Source organism: Trematosphaeria pertusa (genome assembly GCF_010094035.1).
Source record: "Trematosphaeria pertusa strain CBS 122368 unplaced genomic scaffold BU26scaffold_7, whole genome shotgun sequence".
In the NCBI taxonomy this organism is placed as follows: domain Eukaryota; kingdom Fungi; phylum Ascomycota; class Dothideomycetes; order Pleosporales; family Trematosphaeriaceae; genus Trematosphaeria; species Trematosphaeria pertusa.
In genome coordinates, this window is record NW_022987218.1 from 1859977 (window position 1) to 1877179 (window position 17203).

Sequence of the window (17203 nt, forward strand, 5' to 3'; positions counted from 1 at the left end):
CGACACCAGTGCAGCAGCGTTCGTCACTCTTCACTCTCATCTCACAGACACTGGATTACGCATGTTTCGGCCTGATACTGCGCGCAAAGAATTTGGCAGAGCCGATTAATCTTCGAAACCCTTAAGCCTCCCCGATACAGAGCCGGTCGCAGAGGCAGATAATTCGCCTAAGCCTCGCCGTCGCCCACAACTCGGTCCCGATCTGATCCAGTGCACCTCTCGCTCTCCGCTACAAGGTGTAGGTGTTGCGCTGCTCCGTCGATTGTATTTCTTGGCTGCAATCATTACACGATACATGCCTACACCAGCTGCCTTCCAGTCAAAGAGGAGTAATCCTTCTTTTCATCCATTCCATGAGCGGTCCACCCTCTAACGCGGCAATCTGCACCTCGAGCCTGCTTGTCGATTTCTCGTGTCCATTCCATATCCTCAGCATGCCATTGCTCTTCTCCCGGCACCACTCCTTCATGAAGGAAGCCCTCTCTTTCTCCCAACTTCTGTCCACTTCCGCGGTGTTCTCGTCTATGTCCCCTCTTTGCACCCTCCACCAAGTCCCGAACGCTACTTGTAACGGCAGGATACCAAGGAGCGCGCCCAATGGGAAAGGATTCTTTTGTTTCTCAGCGTACTGCATCGACGTCGCTATGAGCGAGGCATTCCGGAGCTCCTCATATGCGAGCGACGCAGAGTCGAGAATGGGCGAGAAGGGTACGACTTCCTTCAACACCCTACAGAGCCCCAGGATCAGTATTCGGCAAAAACAATAGCGGATTAACGTCTCAAATACGCTGAGACTAGAGAACTCAATCGAATCAGGGTAGTATCTCGCTAGACCCTCGTCCAGGGTCGGAAACCATTCCGAATAACTGTTGACGACTCCGTCGACGATCGTGCCTAGGTCGCTCAGGTACAGCTTCTCTGCCAGTGCCAGAGCTTCCATGCCGAGATCTATGTTGTAAGGATCGGAGCGAACCTCGCGCGCAAGTCGAGTTAGTCGTGGTATCCGGACCATCTGCTGCATGATTACTTGGTATGCGATCGTAAACGCTGGACATTCGGTGGGATAGTCAGGCGGTGGGAAGTATATCCAGGTCGGCGAATCGAAGGCGGAGTCGACGCCGTTCAGCAACGCTTCCGTAAACTAGATTCAGAATGTTCAGTGGGGAATCACATGGGTATGTTAGCAGCATACCTCATGTGGGAGAGAAGCATAAAAGAGAGACCGGTTCATATCGTCGGCGTCGGCTTCTGGACCACGAGCGACCAGCAAGTCCGTCAATCCTCTGCTATGCGATACCCACCGGTTGGTTCTCATCCCTAAGAACGTCTGCGAACACTCATTTAGCAGCAGTCTTTCATTACGGCTTAGAGTAACTCACCTCAAATACCAATAGGAATTTCACCGCAGCCAGCGTTTCACTAGAGAGTCTCAAATCTTGGTCCATGCCAGTTAGTACGTTCTGTAGACTTAGCAGCGCTTTTGAATACTGCTTCCTCGCGGCAGCGATATTGGCTTCAGACTTGCTTCTATGCGCTATGCTCCCAGCTATGAAGCAAGCCGTTGCGGCATCAAGCGCCGAGTTCTTCCCAAGTCTTGCAGGTACCAGCGCTATCCATGTACCCCATAGGAACGAGGAATTCCACTGCATTGGTTTCGGTCCCATCACTTCAATGAATCGCGCGCGGAGCGAGTCTACAGGAGACGTCAGTGTACGCAAGACGCGCATTCGACCGTTGCGACCGGCTACCGTTCTTCGATCGAACCACGAACTCTCAAGTACTTCCAGGTCCAAATTTGTCTGCTTGTCCAGGCGGACCGAACTGAATGTGTGAAAGATGCCGTTCCCATCTTCAGCGCCCTTGACGGACCTGAGGGCCAGAATCGTCCCCTTACCGTCAAAGGCATTCGGCCGAGCATTTTCGTTCCATGACTGCTCCGCAGTGGAGGAGTCCTCCGAAAAGTCTGAAGAATCGTCGGCGGGCATCCGAAAAGCACCATCTGCAAGTTTCGGCTGTCCGCTAACGAATTTGGGAACTTTCCCGTACTCGTACTGACAAGGACGATTTTTCTTCATACATTGGCCGCATTGAGGATGCCGCTCGTCACACTGAATAATTAGCAACTATCTGGAACGATCCACAGATTCGTCGCCCACCTTGACTTTGCGTTGCCGACAGACATCGCATTTTCCCATTCGCGTCATTGCCAGCACAAACGATTCTGATACGCGCCCGGGGGTCGATGATTGTCGAGTAGCCCACTCAAGCCAGGAGCAGGAAGGTTTACAGCTGCCACCCATGCAGCCGCGGTCCCTATATACTTCAGCATGGCTTATGATCGTCGCCTTTCCAACTTCAGCTTTAGGAATCTAGCAAATCCAACGCAATGTTGCGCATGATTATTATTACTAGCGCCCGTTACCGGCGAGAGTAGTTATGCACAATGGAAACGCCTCTCCGCAGACCGTTCCCTGAGGCTGAAGATGGTCTGTACGAAACAGGCAGAATGCACGGGCCGCAGACGCAAGTTCGCAACATCTAACTACTTCGGGTAACAATGATGTCGATGGGTTTTACTGTGCAGGACGACGGATTCGCAAGAACGTTTAAGCTGGTAACACTTGGAGACGCTTAGTCAATCGGGGTCGCCGTGTCCTGCAGGCCTCATAGGTTGGTGTTTCCGGTCATGCATCCTGCTAATTCTTACTGAACTTGTTAAGACAATTTAGGAGTGAGCTGCTTCTTACGAGGCCGACGCCAACCGCGAATACTCTCCTCCTCTAGGCCATGACTGCGAGCGCTCTACTATGACGATCACCCAAGTCCTCAAACCAAACGGAGGAGAGACATGAATCGGATTACTAAAACGATTACAGATAATCTGTAACGCCTTTGGACATGTTTGATGCGTTCTCCCACGGTTACGCACGGAGATGAAGTTTATCCAAGCATACAAGCTTAAACTGGGTAAGCTTTTCCCCAAGCACATACTTTTAAATAGAAGGCGAATCATCCAGTCGACGAGGGCTGCCGTCCGTACTCGCTTCTTGCCGGCGTCTGACAGCGACTAGGGTTGTGGTGTATACATACAGGGAACCTTGTTTAGGCCCCAAGCTGCGAGCTGAGATGCTTCGAGTTGTATATCACCCCAGTACTATTTAGCTTCTGGACGGAAAAGCTGTGGGGGGGAAGATCGATTGGTACCACCCAACCCCTCAAACACTGCGAACGTTCGAAGCCCACTGCGCTTCCCTAAAACATGAACGCAGCCAACTCTACGCTACGAGGTTCGCTCACAAACTCTGTCTCCCCAAAACCGTCCCGGGTAAAAACGCCGTCGTAACCACACACCCCAACGTTACACCTCCCGCCAGATACAACACACTATTAACATTCTTCCCCCCGCCCCCGGCATACAAATGCTGCGCAATAAGCGGACTCACAATGCCGAACAACCTCCCCCAAAAGCTCGCGACTCACACGCCGTCCCTCTAATAGGCGCCGGAAACACCTCAGGCGTCCAGCCATATGGCACAGCGTTGAACATGGACTGGAAAAAGTACTCCATGAGATTGAGCCCGACGTTGCTGGCGGCGGTGTTGATCGTGCTGAAGATGAAAATGGAGATGGCCATGAGCGCGGAGGAGAGAACCATGGTGTATTTGCGCCCGACGTGCGGTGTGCGGTAGAGAAGTGTGCCGAGCGGGACGCCGACGGTGCCGGACAGGTGGATGTAGATGTAGGAGCGGTAGGTATAGCGGAGGGATTTGTTGAGAGCACTGTTCTTGAGCGCGATGATTTAGGGGAGATAGAAACCTGCGCACGTTAGCACTGTGGGATTGGGATCCGGTCTTCTGCTTCGACCGGGATCTGTATCTACAAAAGGAACTCTCGTGAAGAGCTACTGGATTCAAGCTCTGGGCGAAAAATATTGGCGTCTAGGGACAGGTAGGTACTTACCGGCCACTGTAAAGCCCCAATAATCACAGATATAGGTCAGCTAGGCAAATGTAGTCACCCTCGCCATCTGAAACTTATTGAAAAGAATCATGAACTGGTTCAGCCACAGCTGCTCCTTCTAGGTCGTCTTCAGTTGCTTCGCCCCGCCGGCCAGTATTGGTCTTCCACTATTCATAGAATCCCACCCGCTCTCTAACGCCTCCAGCTTCTCTAAAGTCAACCCGCACGTTGTCTTGTTCATCCTCGCCACGTTCTGCAGCACTTGCACGGCCTTTTCGTCCCGTCCGCGATACACCAAAAACTTCGGGCTCTCCTGGAATCGGAAAACCACGAACGCGCAGGAAGAAAACAAGCACTGTAATCGAGCAGAGCGTGTACAGCAGATACCTCCACCCCATGTTGTCGCTCTTCCTGCAGCACAGCTGGCCGGCAGCAACGGCGCTACATGCCTCGAGCTTGTTCGGCTCCGAGAAGTTAGGCGAGCACGAATACTTCGGTATGAATCCGTACCGCAGATGAGGACCCCGATTGGTTGAAAGATCGACAGAAGCGGGAGAAGATATCGCATCCTCTGCAGCGTGAACTCCAGGGTAATCGTAGTATCGATTGGGATGTTCCCGCCTACACCGAAGCCCACGAAAGCTATGAGCACCAGGATGTTAATGTGGTATCCGGGATCGCTAAGCACAAGCCGAAGACGCTCGCGATGAAGACCGTGAGGTTGAACGCCCATTGTCGTCCGATGATATCAACAAGCACGCCCCAGACGAACGGACGAGAATGCAGTCGAGAGATTGCCGGTCTTGTCGTCGCCGAATCCAAGCTCTTGCTACATCGGCGACAGCACGAGGTTGAACGCTTGCGCCCATAGAAGATCGATCATGTAGCCCAGTCCGCAGAGCGCCCAGAGACACCATTGGTACCGACCCATGCCCAGTGCTTCGATCTCGGCGTTGATGAGCTTGCATTTCCTTTCATAAAGCGTGTACGCTTTCTCTTCCTCGTCAGATGAACCTGAAGCGGACACCGGACGTTCCGGATAGTCGACATCATCCAACTTGTTTCCCTTCTCTTTATCATGGTCCGAAGGCGTCGCCATATTGAGCGACTGATAAGCCAATCCCGTGCGCGAGGAAGACGGTGTTGAACGTAAGAGAGCCTCGAACTCGGAAGGCGCCGACATGTTTAAACCCCTTCCCCCGGAAAGGAATCCTAAACGAAACCAACGGCACCTCGATCGTCACCCTGGCTTTAGCTTTCTGTTCGTGAGGTTTCGATGCACAAAGTCGAGTACGTCACTTTGCACGCTAAGCCGCTTTCGGTGAATGCGCTGTCTGCTGCTAAAGGCGTTCTGCCCACTCAAGTCCCATGCTTAATATGCGAATCTTAGACCATGGGCCTAACGGCGCGATCAAGTCAGATATAGGGTGGCGCTAGGGAAGTTTCTAGGGAAGTTTAACGGTGCTGAATAGCATGTTGGAGGATTTGGGGCCATGGCACTCGTCAAGGCGAAGGGCTCGCGCAATTTCGAAATGACATCCCAGACCACGGTAGTGAGCGGGTAGCCCTACGATTTTGGGAGAATAGGCTGTCTTTTGTAGGCGGAGAAAGACTAGGGAAGGTAACATCGTACGTAGCGTGCCAAGCGGGTTGAGCGTATACTGAAAAAAACGAGGATGTGCTTGCAATGGCAACTGGTGGGCCGAATTCGAGGTAAAGCATCGAGAGTGTGCGCCCCTTAGGTGGATATAGACGGCTGCATCTGTCGTATTTTCCTTCCAAGCGGAGCTCGGAGTACAGGGAGGGGCGTAAACAGGTTCGATTGACGGTAGACTTGATATGCTCTCTTTGACCTCTGGGATATGTCAGCGTCAAACCAGAGAACGGGCCGATTCGTGAAGCGCAGTTTATGTGGCATACGAACAGGATATATAATTTGAATAGTGCGACGGCTTCAAGAAACGCCAGTCCATTTTCAAACCCTCGAGAGCATTTACTAAGGCCCCTCCTCTCAATGAAGCAGATTCATGACCATGTCTCCCCAAACTCCAGGCTATGCAAATCTCATTGTGTTCTTACATTATCTTTCCATCTTGCCCCCTCGACCCGTGAGAAATGACGTCACTCGTTAGGGGTGGAGCGGCTTCGCGTAGGTGTTGTCCATTTCTTGTGGTGACTGCAGCGGACGCTCGTGGGCGTACCGTTCGCTCATGTGCGGCACCGGTTGGTATGCGCCTGGATACCCAGCTACTTCGTGTACAGGTTCTTGAGTGTGTAGCTCAGCGGGCTTCATCTGACTACCAGTGAACGGTGTGCCAGTATACGGGGGTGGCTGTGAGCGCTTCCTCCTCCTGAGGAAGTAGTACGCCATGAACCCAGCAAGTGCAAGGAGAGGCACTCCAAGACCAACACCGACCCCAGCGCCGATTGCGACTTCGTTGCTCGATGATTTAGACGCCGTCTGAGTCGGCGTTGGGCTCGCGGACGAGGACGATGGTGGCTGTGATGTGACTTGCGCAGCGTCTGCTGTTGTTGATGCCGAAGTGCTCGCCGGCGTACTCGTAGGAGCCACAGTGGTCAATGGAAGGGTGGTGACAAAGGTGGCGGGACCAAGGTCGAAGAGGGAGGTGGAGGAACAATCGCATCCGTCCAAGTCATAGCAGCAGTATTCGTTGCCGCCGCAGTTCTGGAGGCCGTTGCCCGTGACTGTTGATGATTAGTTACTGCGCCGTGGAAGGGACATGTCTGATCTTACAGTTGTTGCAGCCAGAGAAGCAGTTCGATGTAGTCCATGTCTGATCAGTACAATCGGATCGATAGGTATCCACGTAGCCGTGGTTCACTATATCTGGTCCAGGTCGGCAGAGCCCATTACTGAGGCAAATATCTCCGAAGGAACAGCAAGGTCCATCTTCAGTAGAATCTGGCTCGCACGGTAGTCCGTTGGTCTGGTCTCCATTTACATCGAAGCATGCCTTCGCGAAGGCTGACCGAGCGTGAAGAAGGACGAGAGTAGTGATGATTAGCAGAAGGTCCGACAGTCGAAAGAACGGTAGGCTAGCCATGATGGCGCGAAAGGGAACCAAAGAAGAGCACACAACGTCTGCTCACGACGCTGTAGAATAGGACGAGCCGTGGAACCGAGCGGAAGAGGGTGCAACGGGCAGGCTGGCTCATATGAGAGGAGGAGGAACCCCCGGAAATGAGGATCGAGGCTGAGACAGGCCAGAGGAGCAGCATCTTTCGTTCAATCATGTTCATCATTCTCGAACATCCCGGCGCCAACTCAAACTCTGAAGGAAGGCTGAGGCGGGAGGCCTTGGGGGCCAAAGTCCCACTTTTGCCGCCCATGTCCAATCAGCACTCCGCACATGGTGTAGATCGTCGTAAAACCGACCCTATATGGAAAGGATTAACCGGGATGAGATTAGCTACTCCTAAGCCCTGGTAGTCGGGCTTTCTTCAGGGTCGCAGAGAAGTTTGACGAGAAGAAGGATGCTCTTGCGGTAAGGAATTCTCTGGCCTCTAGAGTAGCTGTTGCGCACGTCGTTCTATCCGGAGAATTCTACAGATGAAGGAGACTCTTCGCATCGTTGGCTCCAGTGCCTGATGAGGCGTGAGGGTTGGGGAGAAAGGAAGGGGCCTGACGCCAAGCACCGGATCGGCGAAATGATTGACCGAACCAGTAAATTTTCCCATGCATCAAAAAAGTGCTGGAGGGGTCCAGGCACAGCGTTCCTACGCAATAACACAATATGGCGCCTCGCAGAAAACGACAACGACTTTCGGAAGATGGCACAGAAGCTGTGACCGCCACCGCCGACACCGAGCAACCCTCCATAGCCGCCGACGCCCTACCCAAAGAGCAGCCTCGTAAACAACTCTTCGTCCGCTCCCTCGCATCAACAGTCACGACCGATGATCTCACCGAATTCTTCTCTGAGAACTTCCCGATCAAGCATGCGCTCGTAGTCCTAGACAAGGAGACTAAGCAGTCCAAAGGCTATGGCTTCATCACATTTGCCGATGCTGAGGATGCGCAAAGAGCGAAGGAGGAATTGGACGGCTCCGAATTGAAAGGGAAAAGAATAAAGATAGAAGTAGCAGAGCCTCGTCACCGCAATGTGGACACAGACGTACCCGGCGCGATAGCACCCTCTGCGGCCACGAGAGCGAAGCTCGACCGCGAGCAGCAGATCAAGGACAGCCAGACGCCAAAGCTTATCATACGTAATCTGCCTTGGAGTATAAAGACGCCGGGAGACCTTGAGAAGCTGTTCTTGAGTTACGGGAAGGTGCATTTTGCGAAGCTGCCGAAGAAGCCTTCGGGGGAGCTGCGGGGCTTCGGTTTTGTGGCGCTACGAGGGCGGAAGAACGCAGAGAAGGCCATGGAGGGGCTCAATGGGAAGAAGATAGACGGCAGGCCAATCGCAGTGGATTGGGCTGTTGACAAGGACACATGGTCGGATTTGCAGAAGACTGGTCAGCCGGACGAGAAAGAGGACGATGACGGGTCCGAGGAAACGACATCTACTAAGGCTTTCAGCTCAGAGGATGAGGATGCCTGCAGTGACGAGGAAGACGAAGAAGGTAGCAATACCGATTACGAGGACGTGTCGGACAGCGACGAAGAAGGCGGAGTCGAGGTCGAAGACGAAAAGCCAAGACGACCTGACTTCACAGTCTTCATTCGAAATCTGCCCTTTACCGTGGACGATGACGATCTATTCGAGCACTTCAAACAATTCGGGCCTATTCGCTTTGCCCGCGTCGTCCTCGACCGTGACACAGAAAGGCCTAAAGGCACGGGCTTCGTCTGCTTCTTCAAGGAAGAAGACATGATCAGCTGCCTAAAAGGCGTCCCTCGAACGAAATTACAAAAGACAACCTCCGACCGCAACGATGGCACATCCATTATCATCACGCACTCCGTCCTGGAAAACGAAGACGCCGACCCATCGGGCAAGTACACCATGGACGGCCGTGTACTCCACATATCTCGCGCTGTCGATAAGAACGAAGCGACCCGTCTCACGACTGAAAGCGCGGCATCGCGCTTCGCCCGCGACAAAGATAAGCGCCGCCTGTACCTCCTTTCCGAAGGCACTCTCGACTCCAAGTCGCCTCTGTACGCCAAGCTCTCGCCTTCAGAAATCAAGATGCGGGAAGAAAGCGCCAACCAGCGACGCCGCCAGATTCAAGAAAACCCCTCCTTGCATCTCAGCCTCACAAGGCTATCAGTCCGCAACATCCCCCGCAGTATCACCAGCAAGGCGCTCAAAGAGCTCGCGAGGAAGGCAGTCGTCGGATTTGCGCAGGACGTCAAAGCTGGTAAGCGCCATAGGCTTTCGAAAGAAGAACTCTCGCGCGGCGGGGAAGCTATGATCATCGCGGAAAAGCAGCGCAAGCGCAGGGGCAAAGGCATCGTCAAGCAAGCAAAAGTCGTCTTCGAAACTACAGCCGGTAGCAAGACCAACGAGGACTCTGGGGCGGGGAGGAGCCGTGGCTACGGCTTCATAGAATACTACACGCACCGCAGCGCTCTCATGGGCCTCCGCTGGCTCAATGGCCACGCCGTAGACTACCGCGTGAAAGCAGAGCAGCGCAAGGGCAAGCAGGCTACGAAGGAAGCGCTGCAAGACAGGAAGAAGCGGCTCATTGTCGAATTCGCAATCGAGAACGCGAATGTGGTGGCACGGCGCTCGGACCGTGAGACAAAAGCTCGGGACCCCCCGAAAGGTAGTACTGACAACCGTGATGAGCATGCAGATGCTCCCGCCGAGGGTAGCACGCGTGACTCGGGCGGCGACAAGACACGGGGCAAGAAGCGGAAGCGGGATCCACTCGGGGATGCGGCAGCTTCTGCTTCAGGGAAGCCGGCGCTGCATAGGCGAAGAAAGGGACAGGCCTCAGGCACGGAAGGGGATGCGCACCCCGGTAAAAAGCAGACTGGGGACGCCAAGTCGAAGCTGGAGATGCAGATTATTCAGAAGAAGAGGATCGCAAAACGAGTAGGGAGGAAGGGTGGCAAAGCGTGATGGGGTGTTTGGTTGTGAACCGGTCTCGTCTGGGAACATACATACGCACGGCATACTTGGCCGAAATCGAGCAATATCTCAAACCACACATCTCTCATCTCTTTCTTTCCAAGTCATGCACTGCACGTATTGCGCCATTCTCACGTCTCGTCCGAGCATTTTCATCTCCTCGTCGAAAAAGTGAGAAAATGACGTGAAGGCCGAGCTAAACCACGTAACCCCCTATGTGGCGCCCTTCTCTTCGGACAGATCGACTCCTGTATGGCCCGGGTAACGTTACCACCGTCACTTCCGCAGATCCGCAGCACAACCCCCGTTCCCTTTTTCTCCTCGCTCTTGCTGGCTTTGTACGACACCCGTATGCGAATCCGTGAGCATGCACACGCCCACGCGGGATGCCGCATCGCAGCGGACCCAGATGCTGCAGTCTCGTCTTGAAGGGGAGCTTGGGAGTCGAAGCTGGTGCTTCGTGCTTGGCATTCCGATTCCCCGTCTTGAGTCTGGAGGTGGGGGTGATTGTGGCGACGTAATGGGGAGATGCGGGTGATACGTGGGCGAGTAAGGTCACGGGCTCCGGCCCCATGTATTCGAAGATTGAGCAAGATGGAATATGGCAAGATATTGAGATGTTAAAAATCGAAGCTGATGGAAGAAAACCGATACGCATATGAGGCTAGCATGGCTGAGAAACAAGACAGTTCGCGGCAGCTATGTTGAGGTTCCAGGGCGTTGCGAGCAAGTCGATGCGGCTCTGCAGGATTCGAGGTCAACTAGCCAAGGCGCCGAGAGAATTTTGACAGGCAGGATGGAGGGTGACACAGAATGCAAGAAGCTATCTGTATCACTCGGAGGAACTGCGAAAGACTCGAGAGCGCGGGGAGACAGGGTCCACCATGTGAGGCGATGCGCGCGGCGGGTAGGACCGAGCATAGCACGGGCTGCTGAACGGGGTGCTACACCGGAAGGGTGGAAGAGGGCGAGAAGCCGCAGTACGGCGGACCATGGTTGCACTAGAGGATTCGAACGTGTGCGTAGTACTACCAAGAGCGTTACTGCTCGGTAAACGGGCAAGATGAATGGCCAACGGCGAGAGGCATAAGCTGCTGCGTTGCGTTACACCGATGGGTCCGTTGTCATATCATCTCGTCGCTTATTGAGACCACCCACTAAGAAAGTTGAACCAGTGGTGGAGGATCTGAGGCGGCTGATAAGGAGCGAGCCATTCGCTGTTCATAGAAGAAGATGCTATGGGCAGCAATAGGCTATTGCCGAGCTAGCCTTGGGACGTACCGAATGTCGGCTCAACATGTACTGTGCACCTACAGTTGTATCCCAATCACGTGAGAGTGTGACTTTGAGCTTGCCATAGCTGGTAAGTCGCGCGGAAAAGGAATGCATTCCGACCACAAGAAGTCGCGAGGCGACCTGCGAGAAAGCGGAAGCGGAATCGGAGGGCTAGCGAGGGCAAGCGGCGCAAACGTGGAGGGTTGACATGTGGTTGACGGGTAGCGGCTACATGCATATTCTGACTAGGAGCCACATGGAGAAAATCTGCATATGCGTGGTGAGAAAGACGCATGATGCAGGGATAACGCACTGCTGTAGGGCGGCAGCTAGAGGAAACCCCCAAAAAGTGACAAATCGAAGCTGATTGACTGCCCAACCAAGGCCGGATTGGGATGGCAACGTCGTAGTCGGACGACCGTAACGCATCACTGACGCACGGCCTGCATGTAGGTGATGATGGCCCGACTTTGGTCGTAGGCGCACAAGCCGGGCATCGAAAACGGCCTTTGCTCCCAACCACTTTAGACCATCAAGTTCCGGGGAGAGACAGCCGAATTCCCGGCTTGCGGACCGCGACCGGCAGAAAGATCGGTGGGTGCCTCCGATGTGTAGTTTCCGATTCTGTGAGTAGATCTGGCCTGGATGCTCGATCAACGGGTTGCCAAATGCCTATCCTATTATTGGTCTGAAAAAATGCAGGCAGAGATTTCCCTATCAACTGTGAGCTCATGCATAGAGACTAGGCTTCAAGGATTTACGAGAGTTCACAACATACCAATATGTGCTCTGCGCTTCCACGCCCAGCATCGACCACGCCATGATGCTTGCAGCGCAAAGGCGCCAAGTGCAGCGGAGATCCTTCCCACCTGGTCAGAAGGAAGTAAGGACAAAGAAAATACTAATCAACGGGGAAGCTACATCCGCGGAGGAGTTTGTAATACAGGTGGGTGAAGGTATGGGGGATCGTGGTACGACCCCTTCTTCAAGACGCAGATGCTGCAGGAGACCAGAACGAGAATATACAGTGGTTCGCGGAGATCATAGGCTATCGCAGAAGGGAGGATATTCGGCAAAACGGCCAGACGCTGTGGCACGGTGGTGTTGGGTGTATAAAGACGTCTGGGGCTTCACGGAAGCGCAATCCCCAGATTTCTCCAGCCAACCTTCTCCACATTCTGCGCAGCTTTGGTCTCGTACGCACAGTCTGGCACGCACTACGGATCGGGCTGGTGACGATCGAAGGTCGCAAAGAGCCGAAGGAAAGGACATCCCCCGCGCACACGAACATCGACGTGGGTACCAACGCCAACGCCACTGCGTAAGTATCTCTAGAAACCACCACTCTGCGGAGAGAGAGGCTTACTGTCCCGCCAGTTCCGCGTCATTCATCCAGATGTGTTATTATGAGATGATCCGTTTCATCCCCTGCGGCCATGATCGAACACGCCTCATTCAATACTGCCACTTCGCACGAAACGACCCGCGTCACCAGTGCTTTGGTGCGTGGAACATCAGGCGCGAATGGGAGCAGCACGAGACCGAATGTGACGACTGCATCAAACGGAAGCGACCGAGGAGTGCGAGCGGACTTGGTGGTGTCGAGTCTGAATATAGAGTCGCCCACGGGAGATAGTGCTTCCCTATGGTGTCGGTCGACTCCACCGAGCGGCTGAATGTTCGACGGGGCGATGGGATTCGCTATAACTGTGCGATCGCCAATTGGTAGTTGAAGGGAGATGGGTTCGGTGAGGGTGTGCCCGTGGAAGAGTAGGTGTCTGTCGTTGGCATGATAGGACATTTCGCGTCATCCGCACGAGGAACTGGTTGGTTTGTGTTTTCGTTATGCGAGCGACGGCCTGTAGTTAGCGATACCACGTTTCCTTTCTGGGATCGAGGGCATGAGTGGGCAATGACCTAGGCGTGTGGTTTCCCGCTTTTTTGTTAGTTTGTATAGTATTAGACCGAATATCCGGTATAGCCATTAGACAGTTGCTCTCGGTGTGCCACCACCTTTGAGGACTTCACACCTTCGGATGCGTCGCGCAACATCAGAGTCATCGATCCCTCTCTTAGACTTGACTCTTGTAGACTGGACTTGGTGCTTCAACTTGAATCGCCGCTCTTTGTAAGTATTAAGGCTGGTGACTAATGCGACCGCATCGGCTACGCATTTGTACGATGATAGTCGGTATCGCAGGCTGCAGACTTCAAGGTTCTAGAGCAAATTCCGCGGTACACCAAGTTATCATTGTTGGCGCGCCATGATGGGTGGGCCAGAGCAAAGGCCAAGCTCTTACATCGATCCGGTGGGTCTTCGCGATACACGTATCGAAACTGGGCTAATGAACTCGACAGCATGATGCAAGGTCTGAATACCTCTGCCTTTGCGTCCTTGATGGTTGAAAGGTCGGTGAATTGCGTCCGCGGGTAGAGCCGTCATTCCGCCCCTCACCCGTACTATATGCTGCCGGGCCGGCTTCGTGAGCGCGGGCTCACAGAGACGCATTGCCCTCGGACTGCAGTCGCCCTACAATACTGTATCGCTTAGAAAAGAAAGTGTGCCAGTCGTCCAGAACTTGCTTCTCCTTGTCGGAGAGGCCCGAATAGTCCGAGATGCAGTCTTCTTGCTTCAGCGAGGAGAGCCCGAGGGCGCGGTTGGGTTCTTTGCCGGCAAATACTGGGGGAGGGTCTCGAATTAGCCCGGTACGGTGTTACGTGATGCTGCAGCTAGAGCACGAACCGTGATACTGCTTGCCCGGTGTGTAAGTGTCTTTCCCGCTCACGTCGAAGACATCGCCCTGGGAATATGATGAGCATTAGAACAATGCTGCCTGGGCCTCGAGCGCACTTTGATTGCCACTAACGTGGGAAAGCCTTCGTTGGTACCTGTGCATCTACCTGTGAGCTTGATGCATTGCATGGACATGCTGGAGGGGCTCACCGTCGCATTGGGACAGGTAATCGCGTGTAATCACATCGTCTTTCGCAGGAGCTAATTCGACGGGCTGCTTTGGTGCAAATCTCTCCTTCTGCTGGCCTGCAGCGTCGGACATGGTGGAGCTGGTGTGGGTGACGAGCGATGAGCGATGCAGGACGGCTGGGGACGTTGGACAAGAGCCGGGAAGGCACGACTAGCGCCTCGGAAGGTGGGGGTGACGCCACAAGAGAGCGCCGCAGCTAAGCCACACTTCGACGACGTTTCGGGTCGACACTCCACGCCTCCATCATTACAGCATCGGATCCTATCCTTGTCGACAGACTACCACCGCATATCAAGGTATCAAGGCTCGCCAAATTGCACCACATTCAGTCCATGCACAGGTCGCCCAGGCTCCGCACAGTGTAGATGTAGACCCACGTCCGACGGAGCAGTACCCTCCTGCAGATTCCCATTGCATCCGCGTCAGGAAGAGCTCCGTTCTATGAGAAGTGCACGTAACTCCAAAAGCCTCAATCTAGATGGACTGGCCTTCGCTTTACCACTCCTCCGGGAGCACCACTGCTCCGCCCAGATACTGAAGGATTGACGCATCGTTGAACGGATCCTTACTAGCCACACAGGCGGCCGCGATGGGCACGCGGTACTACTCGGCCGTCTCGACTGGCTGATGAACCATGAGCCGTACTAGCGCATGAACCACCTCAGCAGCGGCGAGCACCGTCGTCTCTCCAGGATTGTCATATATGGGAGCTACCTCCACTGCCACGAACCAATCAGTACAACGATTCTCGCCCATGTCAGATCGTGCTAGGAGTGCTCACCCACGTCAGCACCGACCACCTGAAGCCCAGAAAGTCCGTCGAGGATTGACAGCAGCTCCCGAGTCGTCCATCCACCAACCTCCGCTGTTCCCGTTGCGGGAGCAAATGCAGGGTCAAGCACGTCGATATCTACGCTGATGTAGACCTTGGAGTCTGCGACTCTCCGCTTCAGTCTCTCGATGACACCAGACGCGCCGATGCGGTCTATGTCTCTGGCTTTGACCATCTCGAACCCGCACCGAACATCATTCTTGAGGTCCCCCTTCGGACGCACCATCGGCGCTCGGATGCCGGCGTGGATTGAATTGTTTCGAATCAAACCTTCCTCGTGTGCGATGTGTAGAAATGTGCCATGGTTTAGCCCACTGCAACTATCAGCAAGCCACGGATACACGTCAGGCAGCACTTACGCATAGTGCGAGATGCCGCCACCTGCTCGGGTCAGCTAGTCGATTACACGAAGGCGGGCCAGCCTACCAAGCACTTTCGGGTCCCACGTATCTACGAAGGGCTCCATTAGCCAGCAAGACGTTGCGAGCATCGATATGCTCACCTATGTGGCTATCGAAGTGTATGACACTGACTTCGCCCCAGCGCCGGTATGTCGAACGCAGAGCGGACAGCGTCGTGGTGTGGTCGCCACCTAGCGTGATAATTCTGGGCGTTCTATACTTGCTTGAATTGGCAACTCGTCCGGATACAATCTGCACTAGGATTGTCAACCACCCAATGGTTCTTCAGGCTTTCATATGACCCTACCCACCTTATGGGAGGCGTCAAGTTGCTTTAGGGCAACCGTGTTGTCCTTCAACACCATAGTCAGCGGGCCTGAGAGTTCGCTTTCGATTACATGAGCCGCACCAAAAACGTCAAAGGAGCATCTCCACAGTCAACGACTTTAGCCCAATCGAGGAACACATTTTCGCCTAGACAGATTGCAGTTGAAGTCAGCAGAGCGTCAACACGAGTTGATGCAGGTGTAACAACGGGAACTTAAAGTCGCCTTCATTGGTTGCATAGCATGCACATATGCGCTCCAGGTGCGACCGACAGGCGAGGCTCGTGCTCGTTCGTATGGAAGAACGAGGTCGTGACACGTATCTCAGACCCGGAACGAGGACAATTCACGCTCGCTTATTGGGGCTGGGATGCGCGGGCGTCGTCGCCGGTGGGCCGTTCTATAAATATCGGCGTATCCCTGTGGACGTAGAATAGGACAATGGCTTACCCGTGTAGATATCCCAAGCCGCCTCCGGCGCGATTCTTCGTGAACCCGCGCGGATTCCTCCCGGCCCGAACCGGGCACCGGGCCGGGCTGTTACGGCCTGTCGAAATGTCAGCACCTGAGAACCAATGCCATGCATTCTAATGGATCACGTCCGATGTCGGACTACGATGGGAGTTTGGCGAAGAGGCTGTCGAGAACATGCCGAAGCGGGCGAGATCGCATTTCACGGCCTCAGCGGCAGAACACAGGCCCGGAAGTCGCGTCCTTACAGCAAATGCTGTGGCATTATCGAAATCCTGGGAAAGGTGCTGCTGCTGTTTGGCTGCGCCTACCGGTAGCGCGACATCATTTCAAGTTTCGGAATGTGGAGCTCTGAGTCATGGAGGTACCTATGTACGTACGACACTCTGATGGCGAAGCGGAGTAGTACACGGTCGGACTACGACGAGTGCATCCTGCCTGCTTGGGATTCCATGGTATCGCTTGTCATGTTCCAGTCCTCATCGAGACCAACTCTTGTCACTTCGACATCATGAAGATGCGCCAGATTGCACTCGTACTACGCGTCGTGAATGCTACACCGCAGCGGGGATCTACTTACGGTGTCGAACGGCGCTCCCAGAATAGCGATGTCGTACTTCTCTACGTCTTCCTCTTCCCCGGCCAAGCAATGCACATGGGGCAAATTCGCATAGGTCGTCAATCCGGCAAAGGCTGATCCTGTTGTGATATCGATGCCGGCTTGACCGAAGACGGCTTGGTCCGAGGCGAAGCCAGACGTTGGGGGAAACGTGATTTCGCGTGCTGTGGTCATTGCGAGGACCATGGATAATGCCGACACGAAACGATTGGGCGCCATTTCGAAAGCAGGGAAAGGAAAGGGACTGAAGAAGATTCGGCGCATGCAGGTGCGTGATGGAGACTTTAT

The 17203-nt window shown here is 54.2% G+C and overlaps 9 protein-coding genes across 9 annotated transcripts; 2 read left to right on the forward strand and 7 right to left on the reverse strand.

The window, feature by feature from the left end:
• Window positions 1-48: 48 nt before the first annotated feature.
• On the reverse strand, window positions 49-2521 carry BU26DRAFT_317243 (uncharacterized protein). The gene is made up of 5 exons (XM_033821996.1): window positions 2157-2521; window positions 1895-2108; window positions 1380-1693; window positions 1193-1327; window positions 49-1141 (listed from the first exon to the last, which is right to left on the reverse strand). The coding sequence occupies exons 1-5, from the start codon at window positions 2298-2300 to the stop codon at window positions 320-322; spliced, it is 1629 nt and encodes a 542-aa protein (XP_033684360.1). The 5' UTR covers window positions 2301-2521; the 3' UTR covers window positions 49-319.
• A 474-nt stretch (window positions 2522-2995) lies between these two features.
• Window positions 2996-4358, reverse strand: BU26DRAFT_540639 (uncharacterized protein; the record flags this gene model as incomplete). The annotated part of the gene is made up of 5 exons (XM_033831558.1): window positions 2996-3384; window positions 3444-3779; window positions 3957-3966; window positions 4129-4273; window positions 4311-4358. The coding sequence occupies 5 exons, from the start codon at window positions 4356-4358 to the stop codon at window positions 3294-3296; spliced, it is 630 nt and encodes a 209-aa protein (XP_033684361.1). The 3' UTR covers window positions 2996-3293.
• A 431-nt stretch (window positions 4359-4789) lies between these two features.
• BU26DRAFT_505401 (uncharacterized protein) lies at window positions 4790-5143 on the reverse strand (the record flags this gene model as incomplete). The annotated part of the gene is made up of 1 exon (XM_033826850.1): window positions 4790-5143. The coding sequence occupies one exon, from the start codon at window positions 5141-5143 to the stop codon at window positions 4790-4792; it is 354 nt and encodes a 117-aa protein (XP_033684362.1).
• Window positions 5144-5873: 730 nt separating this feature from the next.
• BU26DRAFT_519468 (uncharacterized protein) lies at window positions 5874-7231 on the reverse strand. Its single transcript, XM_033829061.1, has 2 exons — window positions 6716-7231; window positions 5874-6666 (listed from the first exon to the last, which is right to left on the reverse strand). The coding sequence occupies exons 1-2, from the start codon at window positions 7023-7025 to the stop codon at window positions 6089-6091; spliced, it is 888 nt and encodes a 295-aa protein (XP_033684363.1). The 5' UTR covers window positions 7026-7231; the 3' UTR covers window positions 5874-6088.
• Window positions 7232-7689: 458 nt separating this feature from the next.
• Window positions 7690-10197, forward strand: BU26DRAFT_519469 (uncharacterized protein). The gene has a single exon (XM_033829062.1). The coding sequence runs from the start codon at window positions 7716-7718 to the stop codon at window positions 9996-9998; it is 2283 nt and encodes a 760-aa protein (XP_033684364.1). The 5' UTR covers window positions 7690-7715; the 3' UTR covers window positions 9999-10197.
• BU26DRAFT_317236 (uncharacterized protein) lies at window positions 10101-10752 on the reverse strand. The gene has a single exon (XM_033821995.1). It carries the CDS (start codon window positions 10663-10665, stop codon window positions 10204-10206), a length of 462 nt encoding a protein of 153 aa, XP_033684365.1. The 5' UTR covers window positions 10666-10752; the 3' UTR covers window positions 10101-10203.
• A 3025-nt stretch (window positions 10753-13777) lies between these two features.
• On the reverse strand, window positions 13778-14338 carry BU26DRAFT_565013 (progesterone binding protein-like protein; the record flags this gene model as incomplete). Its single annotated transcript, XM_033833337.1, has 4 exons — window positions 13778-13962; window positions 14026-14083; window positions 14134-14171; window positions 14227-14338. The coding sequence occupies 4 exons, from the start codon at window positions 14336-14338 to the stop codon at window positions 13778-13780; spliced, it is 393 nt and encodes a 130-aa protein (XP_033684366.1).
• BU26DRAFT_317565 (uncharacterized protein) lies at window positions 14182-15012 on the forward strand. Its single transcript, XM_033821997.1, has one exon. It carries the CDS (start codon window positions 14372-14374, stop codon window positions 14810-14812), a length of 441 nt encoding a protein of 146 aa, XP_033684367.1. The 5' UTR covers window positions 14182-14371; the 3' UTR covers window positions 14813-15012.
• BU26DRAFT_427604 (arginase family protein) lies at window positions 14870-17101 on the reverse strand (the record flags this gene model as incomplete). Its single annotated transcript, XM_033823744.1, has 9 exons — window positions 14870-14980; window positions 15052-15412; window positions 15458-15482; window positions 15525-15548; window positions 15601-15751; window positions 15811-15852; window positions 15909-15973; window positions 16276-16372; window positions 16877-17101. 9 exons carry the CDS (start codon window positions 17099-17101, stop codon window positions 14870-14872), a joined length of 1101 nt encoding a protein of 366 aa, XP_033684368.1.
• Window positions 17102-17203: the final 102 nt, after the last annotated feature.

Coding starts and splice junctions, on each gene's coding strand:
- BU26DRAFT_317243 (XM_033821996.1), bottom strand. CDS start 2,300: ATGGGTGGCAGCTGTAAACCTTCCTGCTCCTGGCTTGAGTGGGCTACT. Junction 2,109..2,156: donor GTCGGCAACGCAAAGTCAAG/GTGGGCGACGAA, acceptor CTAATTATTCAG/TGTGACGAGCGGCATCCTCA. Junction 1,694..1,894: donor TCGGCCGAATGCCTTTGACG/GTAAGGGGACGA, acceptor CGTCTCCTGTAG/ACTCGCTCCGCGCGCGATTC.
- BU26DRAFT_519468 (XM_033829061.1), bottom strand. CDS start 7,025: ATGGCTAGCCTACCGTTCTTTCGACTGTCGGACCTTCTGCTAATCATC. Junction 6,667..6,715: donor CTTCTCTGGCTGCAACAACT/GTAAGATCAGAC, acceptor AATCATCAACAG/TCACGGGCAACGGCCTCCAG.
- BU26DRAFT_519469 (XM_033829062.1), top strand. CDS start 7,716: ATGGCGCCTCGCAGAAAACGACAACGACTTTCGGAAGATGGCACAGAA.
- BU26DRAFT_317236 (XM_033821995.1), bottom strand. CDS start 10,665: ATGCGTATCGGTTTTCTTCCATCAGCTTCGATTTTTAACATCTCAATA.
- BU26DRAFT_317565 (XM_033821997.1), top strand. CDS start 14,372: ATGCAGGACGGCTGGGGACGTTGGACAAGAGCCGGGAAGGCACGACTA.